At 52.6% G+C, this 18954-nt stretch overlaps 2 protein-coding genes and 1 long non-coding RNA gene across 5 annotated transcripts; all 3 read right to left on the bottom strand.

Annotated features, from left to right (window-relative positions):
* Positions 1-1416: 1416 nt before the first annotated feature.
* Positions 1417-3592, bottom strand: LOC136470947 (uncharacterized). Of its 3 annotated transcripts, none has more exons than XM_066468677.1 (8): positions 3435-3592; positions 2972-3076; positions 2603-2689; positions 2454-2504; positions 2248-2341; positions 2000-2084; positions 1743-1911; positions 1417-1660 (listed from the first exon to the last, which is right to left on the bottom strand). In XM_066468677.1, the coding sequence occupies exons 1-7, from the start codon at positions 3555-3557 to the stop codon at positions 1755-1757; spliced, it is 702 nt and encodes a 233-aa protein (XP_066324774.1). In that variant the 5' UTR covers positions 3558-3592; the 3' UTR covers positions 1417-1660; positions 1743-1754. The 3 variants fall into 3 exon arrangements, with proteins under 3 accessions (XP_066324774.1, XP_066324772.1, XP_066324771.1); XM_066468675.1 differs by having other exon boundaries at positions 1417-1668; positions 1748-1911; XM_066468674.1 differs by having other exon boundaries at positions 1748-1911.
* A 907-nt stretch (positions 3593-4499) lies between these two features.
* Positions 4500-6435, bottom strand: LOC136470948 (uncharacterized). The gene is made up of 3 exons (XR_010761885.1): positions 5904-6435; positions 5284-5821; positions 4500-5197 (listed from the first exon to the last, which is right to left on the bottom strand). It is a non-coding gene; the product is annotated as an uncharacterized lncRNA (long non-coding RNA).
* Positions 6436-6442: 7 nt separating this feature from the next.
* Positions 6443-7643, bottom strand: LOC136468459 (uncharacterized). Its single transcript, XM_066467030.1, has 4 exons — positions 7524-7643; positions 7069-7167; positions 6792-6865; positions 6443-6713 (listed from the first exon to the last, which is right to left on the bottom strand). The coding sequence occupies exons 1-4, from the start codon at positions 7641-7643 to the stop codon at positions 6443-6445; spliced, it is 564 nt and encodes a 187-aa protein (XP_066323127.1).
* Between the last annotated feature and the right edge of the window lie 11311 nt (positions 7644-18954).

Below are 18954 nucleotides of genomic sequence, written 5' to 3'. Positions count from 1 at the left end.
CCACGCGGTTTATCGCTTCAAAGCCTCTGACTTGTCCTTCACGCTTGCAACTGGGCCATCAAGCCAAGCCTCATCTTGATCTTCGCCACCCTGTCACATGACTCCATGTCATGTCTCTTATGCAATGATCCTTCATCACATGTGTGAGTTTTGCAACATATCCAAGACATTTTCACCTCCATGGCATGGGTTACTCACACAAGTGTACCTGTGGACTAATCACATGTATATCTCACATAAAACACATATTAGTACACATAGGTTGTCACTCAATTACCAAAACCAAACTAGGGACCTTTCAACAGGGCCATAGCAGATAAGTACACATGGATAGATGGCAAGGAAGGTACCAGATTAAAATGAGTATGTAGGACAAATAATGAATAAGGAAGAATTCAATCGGAGGTTGCCATATGCCAAAAAAAATTGCTGCTTTAGAAACAGATTGCTTGTGGCCATCAGGATTTTCACACACACAAAAAAAAGGAACTAAACCAGGCCCAATTCGTCAAGCACCTGGGGTGTGTAAGGGTCCTAGCAGATCTACATAACAAGAGCCAGTGAGCCATACTCAACAATCGGCATGGAATCAATTCCAGTGAAGGATATAAGCGGTGGTGAGTTTACTGCCTTGTTACACAGTCTGGCCCTTGTGTGGTCACATTGCTCGGATGTTTGTCTGTGTAATCTAATTTTCTCTATTCCCCTCCTCCTATGTCTTAGCCCTGGTATGCCAGGGCCCAGGGATGGTTTTCTAAACAAGCTCTTGTGATAATAGTAGGTGATGACAGTAAAAAGATTGCTGCAAAAACAAAAAAACAAAAACAAAATGGGACAGTAAAAAATCCGCAGGGATGGTTTTCTAAACAAGCTCTTGTGATAATAGCAGGTGATGACAGTAAAAAGATTGCTGCAAAAAAAAACAAAATGGGACAGTAAAAAATCCGCGCCAATAGCCGGTGATGACAGTAAAAAGATTGCTGCAAAAAAAAAAAAATGGGACAGTAAAAAAAAGGCGCCAGGTAGGGGTCGACCCTATGACCTTCTGCTTAGGAAACAGATGCTCTATCCAATGAACTACAGGCGCCTTTTATGTGTTTGATTTCAAGCAATTCTGTAACATTCCTTCTTGACATTTGTAAGTTAAAGCTTCCTTCTGTTCTTGTGCAAGAGAGAAAACGCTGGAAATGGTATGCACTAACAACAGTAAATGGTGAAAACTAAAAAAAAAACAATATTGTTCACTTAGCCTATAAGGTTTCATCATTAAAAAAAAGGAATTCTTGCAAAAAAAAAAAACATAAAAAAGAGGGTTTCGAAAAAAAAAGTGATAAAAGCTCGTACTGCAATAATATGTGTTTAGCTCATCGAACACATGAATCAACAGATGGACATCTCTGCACGTTTTTTAGGCAATCTACATTTTTTTTTACAGTTAGAACGAAATAGTACATATCTGCTAACATTTTCTGTTTTTTTTTTCTTGCATGCATAAGCTATTCATAGTACAATAATGCTCCCGATGACTTTTTTAATTTAATTAAAAAGAAAATCCTTGTGATGACAGTCCAAATGGATGAATTGGCATGTAGTCGCTCGCTCCAACATGTATGCAGAGGACCAAATATGACATTTATTTCTGTGCGCTTTTCGTCAACTCCTGTAAAACTTGCAACCCATGAAACATAAGCCATTCTGAATCGCATATGCTTGCAGATTTTCTGATCCACGAAATAAGTTACCTCACCTCAGGGTCATTTATGTTTTTCCTTGTCAAGCGCGATTTCAACAAGCTGAATGTTCCCCTGAAGTGAAGCAGCCTTGCATGGTGGCAGGAAGGAGAAACCATCCAGCAGTTTCAAACACTTCAAGCCCCACTTGACCATCAAAAACTCAATCAGATGATGACCACTGCGTAGAGAAATGCAACTGATTTATCAGAAATGTTGCTTGCCACACTTCTTCCAAGCGAAACAGGGATGCAATGATTCGTTGGTACCTGCGGTTGTGGTATGTGGTTATGAAAACTGCCCCAGAAGAATTTTCGAGAAGAAAGGTCACCGTCGCGAACAGATCATCAAAATCTTGCCAAAATAGATGCAGTGGTATGTCAGTCAGCCAAAACGATGACAATACGAATGGAAAAATAGGTAGGTAGTCAGTGAATGGATGGGACACAAAAGGACCATCCACATTTAAGAAATAACAGTAATAGACTGAACACGGTAGAGTAGAATGGTAGCTCACTTGCTGAGTCGTAAAGTACATCAGCTCCAAGAATAATGTCAGGACGTAAATCAAATACCGTTTCATCCCTGTCTCCCCATGTAAGTCCTGAAACCTGCATGGTTATGGATTAATCCTAAGCTCTCTGAATTTTTTTTTCGAAGATAAGCTCTCTGAATTTGATGGGATGCAACATGTAAATCTCTGTACGTGAAATCAAACCATACAGTACAACTGGCGTTATTGAGAGCACATATGCTTCTGATGTTGTTTAGTACCTATAGTCAGTAAAAACAAGGAGGAAATTAACCATACTGAGGATCTGACAAGGATGAAATGATAAGGATTCCTAAGATGGATTGGAATTGGAACTCACTTCTGTATTCTGTGCAATGTCTGTTAGTGTTACATCTGCTCCAACCTTTGCAGCTACTAATCCCGGCAGTGAGGTCCCAGCACCAAGCTGCAAATGGTACGTGCAAATTAGATAAGAGCGTAACTGTAGCATTGTTCCGTCAAACAATAATGTATGTGCATAGGAATGCCGGATTCCATAAAGGGAGGATTTTTCAGCCTCATACAATGAGAATAATACCAAGGCCTTGAGACATACGAGCAAGTATTGAGCTAAGTTTTTCAGTGAAGAGTGAACTGCCATGTACACTTGGTGACAATAGCAAGTGGACCACATAGGTGACTGGTGGATGGGAACTTGAACGAAAACAAATATGAGAAGTAGTAGTACCTCAACAACTCTGGAAGCAGAGAACCGTGATCTCTGCTGCCACACGTACTCTGCAAGAATGACACTACATGGCCAGACAAACATGCCGTAGTCCTCTTCGATGTTCTGTAAACCCAACCAAAAGGAAGTCAGGACACAAGAGCACAGCAAGAGAACCATGGGTAAAAACTAGAGAATCCAAGCCACGGGCTCGTGCTTCATGTAGCACCACGAGGCAGCAAACGGCTTAGCAGCAATTTATCAAGCACTTGCTCGGCGTTCCATCAGCCACCGCCCACCAGCATGGCAACCGCCGATCGCCGCCTAGACGCGATCGAGGTTTAAAGACGCCGTAAGGACAGTCCGGACGAAACGCTCGGCCCCAGGCCCCAGTATATGAGATATGAGCAGAGCAGTGGCTCTCTGCTAGCTATGCGACGCGAGCGTGGAGACTGGAGAGGGACGAGATGGCAGGCTGCGGTACCTCGATGATGTCGACCCGGAGGTCGTGGTGGCGCTCGGACGCACTGCCTCCGAAGTAGTGCCGCGATACGGTGGTCATACGCGTGGCAGCGGCCCGGTCACCGGAGCCGCCGCCGCCTTCCATGCTCTGAACTGAACTGTGCCTGTCGCCGCAATAGAGCGTGTTGTCCTAGCCTCTTGTAATCGTGACAGTGTGTATCCTCATGCTAGGTGCATTTAAACAGTTCAATTAAGCTGTGAACATGTTTGTATTTCGCGTAGAATTGTGGGCAGGGGCGGAGGCTGCACGCAGATGCGTCATGAGTCATGACCACGTCAAGGGGGCTGGCTCCATGCACAAAATCTCATTCCATGCACATCCATCGTACATACACACCGAGACCAAGAGGTGTGTGTTTTTAAATGGAGAAAAATTTACGGCTGGTCCTTCAAGTTGGCAAGAAGTGTCATTCGGATGCTCTACTCTTGAAATGATATTTCTGGGTAGATGAACTTGGCGGTGGGTGTCATCCAGATCCAAACGAGTCATGTCCCGCTCTATAGGTTGACGTGGCACGCTGACTGTCCAGTGACATGGCCCCTACATGTGAAGCCACATGTCAGGTGGAATATTTTTTTTTATTTCACCATGTTTTCTCCTCTCCCTCGCCTCTCTCTCCAAGCAATGTGGAGAAGGCAGGCAAGGCCGGCACTAGTGGAGCAGGCAGGCGAGCAGGCGGTGGTGGGAGTTGGGGCTTGGGTGAGTGACGGCGGTGTTCGCGCCCCGCGGGCTTGAGCTCGGCGATGACGAGGAGGAGGCGCGGCCGCTGGGCGGGTGCCACTGCGCCGGTGGGGCAGGCGAGTGGCGTACAGCCGGCTGAGGGGCGGCCTGCACCTCATCCACGCCAGAATGCACGCTCAGGCGCTCACGCTGGCTATCCTCGGTGGAGCCGCGCTCGCACACTGCTACTACTACGGCAACTCCGGCAGCAAGACGACCTGGACTACGGCCGACAGGGCACAGCACCATGAGTTCTAGAACAGGTAAGGACTTCTCCTCCCTGATCCAACTGTTGAAGGTCTCAGCTATGTTGATGGTGGCATAGTCACATTTGCTTGTTTTGCTGAACTTGGACCTTGCTCACAGACTTTAGTAACTGCCTTATCTATTATGTTGCCTGCATCAGTTGAAATAACAAGACTAGGTAGGGAACCAATAGCCTTGTGTAGCATCTTCATGAACCATTCACAGTTGTCCTTAGTCTCATTGCCAAATACTCCATAGGCCATTGGGAACATCCAGTTGTGGCCATCAATCCCTACTGCAATTGCTAACTGCCCCTTCCACTTTGCTATCAAAACTATGGAGTCAATGCCTAGATAAGGTCTGCAACCTTGAAGGAAGCCATCAATGCATGGCTTCAGTGCTACAAACATCCTACTGAATCTTCTTTTCTTATTCACAACATCCCACTAAACCTCTACAAGACTGCCAGGACTCCTCTTCTCAATCTCTCTTTTCCAAGAAAACACATGTAAAAAGCTGTCCTCCCAGCCACCCAATATCTCATCTAAGGTCATTTGCCGGCTGTCCCAAACAACGTAGTAGCTCACGTAGATGTAGTACTTCTCCTCTAACTTGTCCTTCAAAACTTTAGGCCCAAGAGTTGGATCTTCCCTAAGCCAATTTATCACTCTGTCCTTGACCCAATGATTGGTAGCCATGCAATTCCTTTGCACTTTGCTTTTGCTGGCACACTTATGCTGGTGTGGTAACTTCTTAATCTGCACCCATAAATAAAACAAGGAAACAACGTAAAGAGTTAGTAAACAACAAATGAACACTTAATCTAAAACTGAATGAAACATACCTGACATGTCCTCCCATCTTGACACTGAGATGCATGAATCCTCCACCTACACCTCTTGGCCTTACAATGTGCTCTGTACCACCGTGACTCACTATAAGGAACTGCAAGTTCAACTTCATTAAGCATAGCATATTGCCTAATGCACCTCTTAAAACAGAAACCATCTTTAAAAGTAACACCAACAGCTGTATTAGGGTTATCTATGTCAATCACACCACCACACCCTCACAGCCCCTCTCATGATCCACAACTAGTGGGTCATCATCTTCTGGGTCAGTGTCACGATAATAATCACAGTCGTCCTCAGCATCATCAATGAGCACATCCTTGTACTTCTCTTTCTCATCACCTACTCCTACATACTCAATTTCATCAGACTCTCCCCAGTCGTCATCATGATTAGCATCAGTCTCAGGATTATCATCGCCTTCAGGATTAGCATCAACCTCAGGACTAGCATCAACATCAGGATTAGCATCACCTTCTGGATTATCAACAACTTCTGGATGATGAACAACTTCTGGATTGTCAATAGCTTCTGGATTATGAACAACTTTGGCATTATGATCAGCTACTAGATTATCATCAGTCAAAATCATAGCTAGTGGCAAACAAATGACCTGACTCTGTTGTGTAATAAACCTCGGATCGGATCGGATGCCAGGGAGGCGGAAGACGACGGAGGCCGCGACATGGGTTGAGATTTAGTGAACCAAAACAAATTAGGAGAAATGATAAGAAAGCAATTAACATTCAGATGATCTTATGCTTCCTAATAAATTACTTAACGCCCATCTGCAAAGGTTTCCATGCCTTGGACCTAAAACTAACAATAGTATGAGACCTTTTGGTTAAATTATTGATTTCAATACAAAGATACATCATCTATATGTAGCTGTAAGTCAAGAACATATATAACTCATTATATCTAAAAAAGAACATATATAACTAACATGCCATAAATAAACTAGGGGAGTTGTCTGAAAAAATAAATAAACTAGAAGCAATCCTGACTGTGATTAGAGTAGCGGTGCCATTAAGCAATCAACCATTAAGTTATTGCGAACAACCTCAATATGGATTCCAATAGAAGCAACCCTGAATCCAAAGGCATTTCAATACTGCCAGTTTTAAATAAAGGTTTAAGAACTCATCAATTTCATAGCATACCGAAAGTGCTGACGGAATTGTCGATGCCAGAAGGCTTGCCATGAATGATCTTTTCCCCTTGGAACGCCCATTGGTTGACTAGCTCAAGATCACCCTTCTCCAACTCCTCCCACCCCTCGGCACCCCTGCGCGCTCCAACACTGACTGCGCCAGCAGCCGTCAATAGCACCCCTGACATGGACACACAAAATGCCGTCGACGAGCCGAGCCCTGCGCCCATGGGCAGGTCTGAGGTCACCACTGCCTTGCCAGGCCTGCATCTGCACAAGAACACAGCCAACAACCACATGTGTGAAAACAAAAAAAACGTGATGTGGGCGAGTGTCAGCACTCAGCACACTGCGAGATTTAGTGTTACATCTGCTCCAACCTTTGCAGCTACTAATCCCGGCAGTGAGGTCCCACCGCCAAGCTGCAAATGATACGTGCAAATCAGATAAGAGCGTACTGTAGCATTGTTCCATCAAACAATAATGTATGTGCATTGGAATGCCGGATTCCATAAAGAGGGGATTTTTCGGCCTCAGACATTGACAATAATACCAAAGGCCTTGGGACACACGAGCAAGTAGTCCTACTGACCTAAGATTGGTGGATGGGAAGTGGAACAAACACATAGATGGAAGCAGAGAACCGTGATCTCTGCTGCCACACGTACTCTGCAAGAATGACACTGCATGGCCAGACAAACATGCCGTAGTCCTCTTCAATGTTCTGTATGTAAACCCAACCAAAAGGAAGTCAGGACACAAGAGCACAGCAAGAGAACCATGGGTAAAAACTAGAGAATCCAAGCCACGGGCTCGTGCTTCATGTAGCACCACGAGGCAGCAAACGGCTTAGCAGCAATTTATCAAGCACTTGCTCGGCATTCCATCAGCCACCGCCCACCAGCATGGCAACCGCCGATCGCCGCCTAGACGCGATCGAGGTTTAACGACGCCGCAACGACTGTCCGGACGAAACACCCGGCCCCAGGCCCCCCAGCATATGAGCAGAGCAGTGGCTCTCGGCTAGCTATCCGACGCGAGCGTGGGGACGTACGTACGAGATGTCACGGATGCGCGTACCTCGATGATATCGACACGGAGGTCGTGGTGGTGCTCGGACGCGCTGCCGCCGAAGCAGTGCCGCGACATGGTGGTCATACGCGCGGGGGCGGCCCGGCCACCGGAGGCGGCGCCTTCCATCGCTGAGACGATGACGCATGGTCGCTGAGCTGTGCGTCTCGTCGTCGCAATGCACGACGATCGAATTGACTGCAGATTTTTTTTAAAATAATAATAATAATTTTCTTTAAAATAATAATAATATTTTTTTATTGAATAATTGCAAATCTAGAAGCTCTTACACAAAAATCGCAAATATAGCATCCTGGCAGTCCAGAGGCCCACAGGCCTACATGGCGACGACGTGGCAGTCTACACCCTCCGGCGTTGTTGTTGTCGGACCTATCGGCATGTGGAAAGCGACAGTATTAGTCTCCAGGTCAGTCGGTCTCCCGAAAGCCGATAGGTCGGGGAGGGCGTGTAGACCAAGCTCCGGCGAGGGAAGGCCGCGGGCCGCACGGGCACTTGACCCGAAAGCCGATAGGTCTGTGGAAGTAGCCAAACTCGAGCAGGGGCTAGTGAAGGACGCGGGCCGCACGGGCACTTGACTGGCGCAGGCGCACTTCCGCGACGCATGTACAGCGAAAGACGATCGACTTCACGTCACGATGGAGCCAGACCAATAGCTGCAAAGCCTACAAGGACTACCGCGCCGAAACCGAACGACGCTGAAGGTGAAGCCGAGGCCGAGCGAGCGAGCACGCACGCGCATCGGCGGGCGGTCCGACCATCTGTTGGACGCGGAGCGGGCTCGCTCTCGCCGGACACCGTGGCGCCGATAAGCTCATCTGAGTTTCAACGGTCCGAGGAGAGGTGCTGCGTTAGGAACTGAACCCTGCACAACGACGTGTACGAGCTCCGGCTGGACGGACGAAAAACAGCGATCCCTCACCCGGCGGCCAGACTGAGTAGTAGGAGTACGACAGGAGCCGGAGCCTTCCACGCGAGCCACCGCGCTCACGCGCGCAACCTGACAAATGCCGTGCCACCTCGGCGTCCCGTCCGGGAGAAGCTCCCCGCCGCCGACGTCGCCGCTGTCCCAGTGCTTTTCGCATCGCCCCTGCCTGTGGCCGCTCTTGTTGCTGGAACCCGGGCACCCACCCGGCCATGCCAATGGAAACTGGCGCACTCCAGGCGCTGCGGGAGCACCACGTGTAAGGGCCGAACCCGTCGCAACTCTCAAGACGGCCGGATAACCATTCCGTCCGTGCGTGCGGTGATTGATCCGGGGGCGACTTGACCGGCCCGATGCGCAACACCTGGACGCGGTGCCAAGCCATCGAGGCGGCCATGGACATTTGCAATTGCAGGTGAAAACACGTACTGCAGGACACCGAGAGCTAGGAGCAGCAAATTATCGGGCCGGGCCCATCTCCAACGGTGCCGGCTGGGCCGAGAGAACATCATTAGCGAAGCCAACGTTTCCGTTTTTTTTTGTTTCTTATTCTTATTTTTTACCATTGGTCAAAATAATTGTGACATGCCTATCAAAAAAAATTTTGTGACATGGGCGTGGCAAGCGTCCGGACGCTAGCCCCCCATCCGGACACCCGCGTCGCTGCCCCCCGTCTCACGTCCCACGCCTGCCTACCCACGTCTCGCCCACTGCGCCCGCCCGCAAGTACGTGGGGCCCGCCCACACCAGTGGGGACCGCCTCCGCCTTCCCGGGCCTGACACCGAGGCGAGACAACATAAAGGCGGCGATGAGGAAGATGCAACACTCGATCTATTTTTAAAACATATCCAGATACAACAATTGCAACATACGTCTAAAAACAAATGAAATATTTGAAACCTGTGTCTGAAACACTTGCAAAAACACCTGAAAAAAAACACTTGAAACCATTGTAAACATACGCAACATCTAGATAAAACACTTGCATCATATGTGTGAAAACATATGCAACATCCAGATAAACACACTTGCAACATGTCGGGTTCATAAACCCGGGGTCCCTCATGGACCGACTTCCCAACAAAGGCTCGGCCCAGCAGACAACGTTGCGAATGACGCGCAACTCATGGGCCGGCCCAAAAACCTAAACAACAGGCCAGAAGGGTAATCCAATCTCCAAACATAAGGCCTAGCCGAGGAGGAACGGCGCTCGCTTCTGACTCCGGCCCGCCTCTCCGACCGGAAGGTCTCACTAAAGAGGAACAGCACTCGCTTCCGACTCCGGTCCGCCTCCGGACGGCGTCTCCGACCGGAAGACCTGGCCAAACACCACTTCTGACTCTGACCCGCATCTCCAACCGGGTATGCGCTGGACCCCTGCTTACAGCTCTTCTCCGACTGGCGCAATCAGAGCCGATTGGGACCAACCGACCGGGGACGCCCGCTCGGTGAGGACCAGGAAACAGATAGAGAAAGTAAGGCAGGGCACTCAAGTCAACCGCAATATCGAGGACCGTACCCTGTACACCTATAGGATAGTACCAACAGGGCATGTCAGATGGGTACCCTGCAACCTTTCTGGCATGTCAGGACCCAAACAATGTTGTGGGCGCCGACATTTACCCTACAGTGTTGTGGGCGCCATCAACTCTCATACCAGACAAACACGGTAAAGCTCCCCCCACATGCCTCCAGGTATCAACAGTGTTGTGGGCGTCGGCGTTTACCATATCAGGCGAACATGGTAAAAACCCCCTACATGCCTCTGGGCATCAACAATATGACAGGCACCGACATCTGTCATATCGGAAGAAGACGACGCAACCTCCCACATGCATCTGACATTTAACAGTGTTATGGGCGCCTACAATCATCTTGTACCCGACGACGTGGGCAACAAGACTTAGTAGCATGTGTTCTCTCTCTCTCAGTTGTAAGGCCATCCCCTTCACCTATAAAAGAGGATGCGCTCTCTCCCAACAGATAGATCGATCAGTTCACTAGCACACAACAGCAGAACCACTAGGTTCAAACCTCGAGCACACGCTCAAACACTTAGCGCATAGCGGAGCTCCCGTCACTCTCGGCCCTTCAGACCAGAGTCCGACCGGACCTCTTGTACCCCCCATCTTTCTCCCTTCCATTTGTAACCCCACAACAAACTTCGAGCACCTGGGCTCAGGAATAAAATCACCGACCGACTCAAACTGGACGTAGGGCACGTTGCCTGGACCAGTATAAACCATGTGTCATTGAGTGCTAGGCCACCTCCGATCACAACGTACAGCAAAACTACAAATATTTACGTGTTGCTCACTTTCTGCACCGACAGTTGACGCCGTCCATGGGGAAGACGCTGTACGTTCACACTTTTGGTCATCGGATGGTCCACTTTTCCGCCACCTTTGCCATGGCGGGCTCAAGCGATACGACTCACTTCGGCTCGCTGGAGTTTCTCGCACTTCCACCCGTTGGGATCTGGGTTCCACCCGTCTTTGAGCCATCCCAGGCCTTCCTCTTTGGAAGCCTGGACTTCGTCGCCGACCGGCTCGGCGTACTACACCTCCGCGAGGAGGCACTTGTTCCGGCGCCCGTCGAAGGGGCGCCCTCCATCGGCTCCGGGACACACAACGACTTCAACGATGAGACGCCTGGGCTTCAATCCAAGCAAACGCTCTACTCAAACCTCGTTGTGAGTAATGTACATGTTGTTATTTACTCGCTATTTATTATCTTCCGCCGATTATCCAGAGGGACCATATTGTCCACACCGCAAACACCGTACGACCGGTTCCCCTATGGCCTCACGTCCCTCGCGGATGCATACGCTCGGGGGCTCCGAAGGACGCTGGCGCCGCCCCCTCTCACATCCGAATTCGTGGGAATGGCGAGCTATGCTCCCACCACTTTCCACGAACACCTGGATGACGAGGTTGAGAGCGACGACTCCAGCATCGGCAACGTGGCACCTAGCCACCGTCTATCCTGGGAGTGCGCTATGGTGGACGCTCTGGGACAGCCGCCGATGGTGGCGGAGTCTTTGCGGACTCACACCCCTCCGGACCCATGTGCGGGGGCCCTCGCGCCCACACAAAAGCATGCCGAGGAGCTACGACAACGGCGGCACAACCAACCGCCGCCTGTGCCGACGCGCTCGGTGCAGCATGTTGCACCCCACGCGCGTGACTCGGCGAGCGACGCCCGGGGTCGCGCCCGCCAGGTCTGGCGCGACATCATAAACGAGGGGAATGACCCCCCACAGTTCGCTCGGGCTAGCCAGAACATCACCACTGCGGCAATGCTTCTGCGCGGCGTACCCGAGCCTGTCGACCCCCAGTAGTGGGCGGTCTACCAGAACCTCTGGGCGCTGGTGGAAGCCACCGCCGTTCAACAGGCGGAAAGCTTCGCATCATAACTCCGACTCGCGGCCTCTCTCCCCACCAGGGGAGTGGGGATGCACCAGATGGATCGCTCCATCCGTTCACCACTACGGTCGCCAAGCGCGGTACAGGAGGCCGCGGCTGCGGTGCGGTCCGACCTGGCACCTGCTCCACACCAACCGCCGATACGAGAATGGCTCGGTCCGCACCAAGACGCTCGCAGCGTCATCAGCAACCAGCATCAGGCTCGACATGATGATGACATCCATCGGGCGGCGATGAGGGCAGGCGACATGGGCCCCGGCCGAAGCATCGAGGGGAGCGGTGAAACGCGCCCTAGGCATGGTCGCCGGCTAGACGACCGGAGTCCCAGCCCGGATGGCCCGAGACCACGGGCCTTTGGCCGGCGTATCCAGAGAGCGCCGTTTCCACAGCGCTTCCGATCGCCCACCAACATCGCCAAGTACACCGGGGAGACGAACCCCGGTATTTGGCTCGAAGATTTCTGGCTCGCCTGCCGAGCCAGAGGGGTGGATGATGACCTTTTCATCATTCAATATCTCCCCATCTGCATGGGAGAACATGTTTAGGCGTGGCTTGAATTCCTCCTGCACGACAGCATTCGCGACTGGGCGGACCTCAAGAGGGTCTTCGTCGGAAATTTCCAGGGGACGTATGTCTGCCCTGGTAACTCCTGGGACCTCAAGAGCTGCCAGCAGGAGCCCAGCGAGTCCCTGCGGGATTACATCCGTAGGTTCTCCCAACGATGTAACTCCCTCCCTGATGTCATCGACGCGGACATCATCAGTGTATTCCTCTCTGGGATGACCTGCGAGTCCCTGATCCACAAGCTTGGCTGCCGGAAGCCCCGTACCACCCGAGACCTGCTCGACGTCGCCACTAACCATGCCTCCAGCGAGGAGGCGGTCAAAGCGGTCTTCAATAGAGGCCGGGACAAAGGCAAGGCCAAGTGCGGGGACCAAGAAGAGGGCCCCTCCACACAGATGGGCAAGAAGAACAAAAAGGATCGGCGCCGACCGGACAACACCGCGTTGGTCGCCGTAGCTGATCGCGCGGGCAAGTAGCCCCAGTAGGGACTACCTGACCACTTCAACAAGCTCATGGATAGTCCGTGCACCAACCATGCCTACCCTGTCCAACACCTCTACAAGGACTATGAGCTCCTCAAACGTTTGCTGCGATAGGCCGATAGGCAGAAAGAAGGAGACGGCAAAGAGGCAGCAGCCAAGAAAGGAGGCACGGCAGGCAAGGACGGGGACAGCTTCCCTGACCCTGAGGAATGCATCATGATCTTCGAGGGATCCGACGCCATCTGCTCCAAGCGCCAGCATAAGGTACGCTACAGAGAGGCATGCACCGCTGACACAGACATCCCCTCCTTCCTTAGCTGGTCGGAATCTCCGATCACCTTCGATCAGAGGGACCATCCCTCCCACGTCGCCAGACCAGGACGCTATCCGCTCGTCGTCGACCCCATCATCTGCAAGAAGCGCCTCACCAAGGTGCTGATGGATGGAGGCAGCGGCCTCAACATCCTCTACGTCGACACCCTTGATGCCATGCGCATCCCGGGAGCGCAGGCGTACCCGCTCGGGCAGATCGATCTGCCCGTCACATTTGGCAACCGAGCCAACTTCTGCTCGGAGGTCCTCACCTTCAAAGTGGTGGACTTCCCAGGGTCCTACCACGCCATCTTGGGCGCAGCCATGCTACGCCAAATTCATGGTAATCCCTAACTACACCTACCTCAAGCTAAAGATGCCGGGACCAAATGGCGTCATCACTGTGGGCAGCGCCTTCTCGCACGCCTTCATGTACGACCGCGAGCATTTCGAGCTCACCACCACGGTCATCAACTCGTCCGAGCTCCCGTAGCTCGGGGAGTCGTCGACCCCAGTAGTCCTGAACTGCAACAAACCAACCTCCTGGACGGCCTTCCACCCACTGGAGGAAACCAAGGCGGTGGGGATCTACCCCACTGAAGTGACGAACTCTACAAACGGAGTCCATTGGGGGCGCTCATGAAGTGCATCCCTACCAACCAGGGGAAGCAGCTCCTCCTCGAGGTCCATGCCTGGATCTACGGACATCACGTGGCCCCAAGGTCGCTGGTCGGAAAAGCCTTTTGCCAAGGTTTTTACTGGCCCACCGCACTACGAGATGCAGAGGAGGTCATCCGCAGGTGTGAGGGATGCCAATTCTACGCTCAGCAAACTTATTTGCCGGCACAAGAGCTTCAAACCATCCCCATCACCTGGTCATTCGCGGTCTGGGGCCTCGACGTGGTAGGACCCCTCAAAAAGGACCCGAGCGGCTTCACTCACCTACTCATAGCGGTCGACAAGTTCACCAAGTGGATAGAGGCCAAGCCCATCACCAACATCCGCTCAGAAGAGGCGGTCAAATTCTTCCTCGACATCATCTACCGGTTCGGTGTTCCTAACTGCATCATCACTGACCATGGGACTAACTTTACCGGGAAGAATTTCCTGGACTTCAGTGATGGATACAACATCAGGATCGACTGGGCCTCGGTCGGACATCCATGTACTAACGATCAGGTCGAGCATGCCAACGGCATGGTTCTCCAAGGACTTAAGCCACGCATCTTCGATCGACTCAACAAGTACGTCGGGCGATGGATCACAGAGGTCCTAGTGATCCTATGGAGCCTAAGAACGACCCCGAACTGATCCATAGGGTTCACACCCTTCTTTCTAGCCTATGGAGGTGAAGCAGTGCTGCCCTCCGACCTCGACCACGGCGCCCCAAGAGTGAAGGCTTTCGACCGTGACCGAGCCATGGAGGCTCAGCAAGACGTAGTCAACCTGCTCGAGGAGGCCCGCGAGACGACCGTCATCCGCTCCGCTCGCTACCAGTAAACTCTCCGCATGTACCATGAAAGGAAGATCAGGGAGAGGATCCTCAAAGTCGGTGATCTCGTACTCCGGAGGACCCAATCAACGAAGGAGAAACACAAACTCTCTCCACCATGGGAAGGACCCTATACGGTGACCGAGGTCATCTGACCGAGCGCCTACCGACTAAAAGATGACAATGGCAATGTTCTCACCAACACTTGGAATATTGAACAGCTATGTCGATTTTTCCCCTAAATTCAGTCTTATCGCTTTTATTCAATACTTGCTCCTGTAAAGCACCCCAGCCTAAACACTTTCAGCACGGGTCGCTCGGGGGCTCCATGAGGGTACAATACTAAATACTACCTCTCTTTTTTACTATCACATGGCAAAAACTTTTTGCCCGAACGAAAGCACATTCCATTCCTTTGATTACCCTACGTGACTTTGTTTTTACTCCCGACCGAGCGCACCCTGCCACGACCTACGGTTACGAGCCTCGTGGGCCATGCCCAGGTTCTTAAAAGTTGCAGCCTATGGAACGAATGGGCAGGTGCGAAAAAGAAACGATAAAAACAAAGCTATACTAGGATAAAAAACAAGAAACGGATAGTGATTCTATCACAAAACAGAACTGATGTATTCATTGATACAAAAACTGTTCACACGAGGGCTCCCCCACGAACTTAACGATTACATTTGACGACTACTTCTACTCCAAATACTACTATGGCCGCTCGGCGGCATCGGCTGCTGCCAAAGGAGAGGCCACGGCACATGCCGCCGGACATAACCACCGCCGCAAGGGCCCCGCTCGGTTCCGCTCCCTCGACTTCGGCGAGCACAACGGGTCCCTCAAGGGCGTCGCACCCATAGATGCTCAGCAGAAGAGCATGGAGCTCCTGACCTTCTCATGCAGTCAAGGCCGCTCCTAGGTAGGGACGCTGCCCGCCGAGGTATGGCCGCCATGGATGGAAGATGTCTCATCAAACTTTATGAACTGGCCAACCTGAGCAGCTGCAAGGGCGAAACCTCCCACCAGCGCAGTCCCGAGCGTCTTCCTCTCCGACAAGGCTCGCCCAGAGAAGACTCGCCGGAAGGAGTCCACATGCGGCTCCATCCCGACAAAAGACTCGCAGACGTTGACGAAGCCGGCGATGTGCAGTACCCTCCAGTGCGCCACCTCCTTCGACGAAAGCAACTCCTTCTCGGTGAAGGCGGCTAGCACCACCTCATCTACGCTGGATGACCTCCAGCTCAACATCGCACTCTAAAATCACGAATGGGTCTATGAGTTCTCCTTTCCCTCTCCCTTCCCCTATTTAAGGAGAAGATGCAGCAGTTGAAGAAGGGCAAAGGATTGGGGCGAAAAACCCTCTCCCATCCCCCATTCAAATGCGGATGGGAAACGACGGGACGCGCCCTGACCGATGGGACGCACCTTGACCAATGGGACACACCCTGCCCGATGGAACGGTGCTTGGTCAAATAGGACATGGCCTAGGTATGGCCCACCACTACCGCACGACCGGGCACGAGAAACAAAGCGCCACCACGTGCTGGCGGCCCTCCGCCTTCCTAGGCGGGACTTGGAAAGGCCCAACTATGGGATCTCCGCCCAAGAGAGACCATCGGGCTTCCTAAGTCAATCGAACGACTCAGGAAAACGTCGAGAGACAGTTAAGGAGCAATGGGACGCCCCATGTGGGCCATGCCGACTCCATCACGAACGACGAGCGCGGATCCCGGTCGGACATTTCCGATTGGAGCTCTTCAAACCCCGTCACTCGAGTCATCAAGGTAACATTACCAACCCTCACTATTTCTTTATATAATCATTCATTCATCCATGCACGCATTCATTCATTTCATACATCTGAGGCATCGCATATGCAGTTAAATGCATCACAATGATCCGTGTTGCGTCACGAAGCAGCAGTTGCCTCATTCAACATGAGCAACAAACGACCGGGGTTCGAAGGTTAGCCCACGAAGGGCTCGAGGCCGCCTCACGTCAAATAGAGCCAGGGGAGAAAACACAGATGAGCCCCGAGTGGCCCTCGGCCAGTCTGCCCCGAAGCAGATAGGGTCATCTCAACCTTCTCGCTTGATCCTAACCTCTGCCAAACCCACAGAATCTCCATCGAGGGGAGGCCAGCAGGTCACCCGGGTCGGTCTCCGGAACGACCTAGGCATCTACCGGGTTGCAGGTTAAGGAGCAGTGGAATGTCACATGAGGGCTATGCCAACCCCGTCACGAACGACGGACCCAGATTTCACTCGATCATACCCGTTAGCGAGCTCACCGAGCGCGTCACTCGAGCCATTGAGGCAAGCGACGTTAGCTCAGCCCCTCTAGTTGCGAGAAACCGTGGATGGGGTAACGCACAAAACTCAACCGACCCCTACCAAGCCCAACAGGGCTCAGGGGCTCAAGACAACTAAAAACTGCCTCGGCACGTCCGACGCCAGGATCCACGACTCCACCTCGCCCGACCCCTAAACTGCCTCAGCACGCCCGACGTCAGGATCCGCGAACTCTGTCTCACCCGACCCCTAAACTGCCTCGGCTACGCCCGACGCCAGGATCCGCGAACTCCGTCTCGCCTGATCCCTAAACTGCCTTGGCACGCCCGATGCTAGGATCTGTGACTCCATCTCGCTCGATCCCTAAAAACTACCTCGGCACGCCTGACGCTAGGTTCCACGACTTCGTCTTGCCCGATCCCTAAAAACTGGCTCGGCTGCGCCCGATGCCAGGATCCGCGACTCCGTCTCGCTCGATCCCTAAACTACCTCGGCACGCCCAACACCAGGATCCACGAACTCTGTCTCACCTAATCCCTAAACTGCCTCGGCTGCGCCCGACGCCAGGGTCCGCGAACTCCGTCTCGCCCGATCCCTAAACTGCCTCGGCTGCGCCCGACGCCTGGATCCGCGAACTCCATCTTGCCCGATCCCTAAACTACCTCGACACACCCAATGCCAGGATCCATGACTCAGTCTTGCCCCATCCGTAAAAACTGCCTCAGTTGCGCCCAACGCCAGGATCCACGACTCCGTCTTGCCCGATCCCTAAACTGCCTCGGCACGCCCAACGCCAGGATCCATGAACTCCGTCTCGCCCGATCCCTAAATTGCCTCGGCTACGCCCGACGCCAGGGTCTGCGAACTCTGTCTCGCCCGATCCCTAAACTGCCTCGGCTGCGCCCGACGCCAGGATCCGCAAACTCCGTCTCGCCCGATCCCTAAACTACCTCGACACGCTCGACGCCAGGATCCACGACTCCGTCTCCCCCAATCCCTAAACTGCCTCGGCATGCCCGACGCTAGGATTCACAACTCCGTCTCGCCCAATCCCTAAAACTGCCTCGGCTACGCCCGACGCCAGGATCCGTGAACTCTATCTCGTTCGATCCCTAAACTGACCGCTGACAAAACCCCCCAGGCGATTCAGACCAAACCGCCTAGGGTCTCGAGGGCTACACCTGCGGGTGCGCGCGAGTGCACCCGCTGACGAAACAAAACTTCCCCCGCTGGCAACATGAAACCCCCAGACGATTCTACCCGAATCGCCCAGGGCTAGGGGGCTACACCCGCGGGTGCACTCGCGCGCACCCACCGTCAAAACAAAAAAAATTCCCCAGACGATTCTACCCGAATCGCCTGGGGGCTCGGGGGCTCCTGTCGGGTTCATAAACCCGGGGTCCCTCATGGATCGGCTTCCCAACAAAGGCTCAGTCCAGCAGACAACGTTGCGAACGACGCGCAACTCATGGGCCGGCCCAAAAACCTAAATGACAGGCCAGAAGGGTAATCCAATCTCCAAACAGAAGGCCTAGCCAAGGAGAAACGGCGCCTGCTTCTGACTCCGGCCCGCCTCTCCGACCGGAAGGTCCCACTAAAGAGGAACAACACTCGCTTCCGACTCCGATCTGCCTCTGGACGGCCTCTCCAACCGGAAGGCCTGGCCAAATACCACTTTCGACTCTGACCCACGTCTCCAACCAGAGATACGCCAGACCCCTACTTACAGCTCTTCTCCGACTGGCGCAATTAGAGCTGACTAGGACCAACCGACCGGGGACGCCCGCTCGGTGAGGACCAGAAACAGATGGAGAAAGTAAGGCAGGGCACTCAAGTCAACCGCAATACCGAAGACCATACCCTGTACACCTGTAGGACAGTACCAATAGGGCATGTCAGAAGGGTACCCTGCAACCTTCCTAGCATG

This window comes from Miscanthus floridulus, chromosome 8 (assembly GCF_019320115.1).
Source record: "Miscanthus floridulus cultivar M001 chromosome 8, ASM1932011v1, whole genome shotgun sequence".
NCBI classification, from domain to species: domain Eukaryota; kingdom Viridiplantae; phylum Streptophyta; class Magnoliopsida; order Poales; family Poaceae; genus Miscanthus; species Miscanthus floridulus.
The sequence above is the reverse complement of the archived record's forward strand: the minus strand, read 5'-3'. Positions and strand labels throughout refer to the sequence as shown.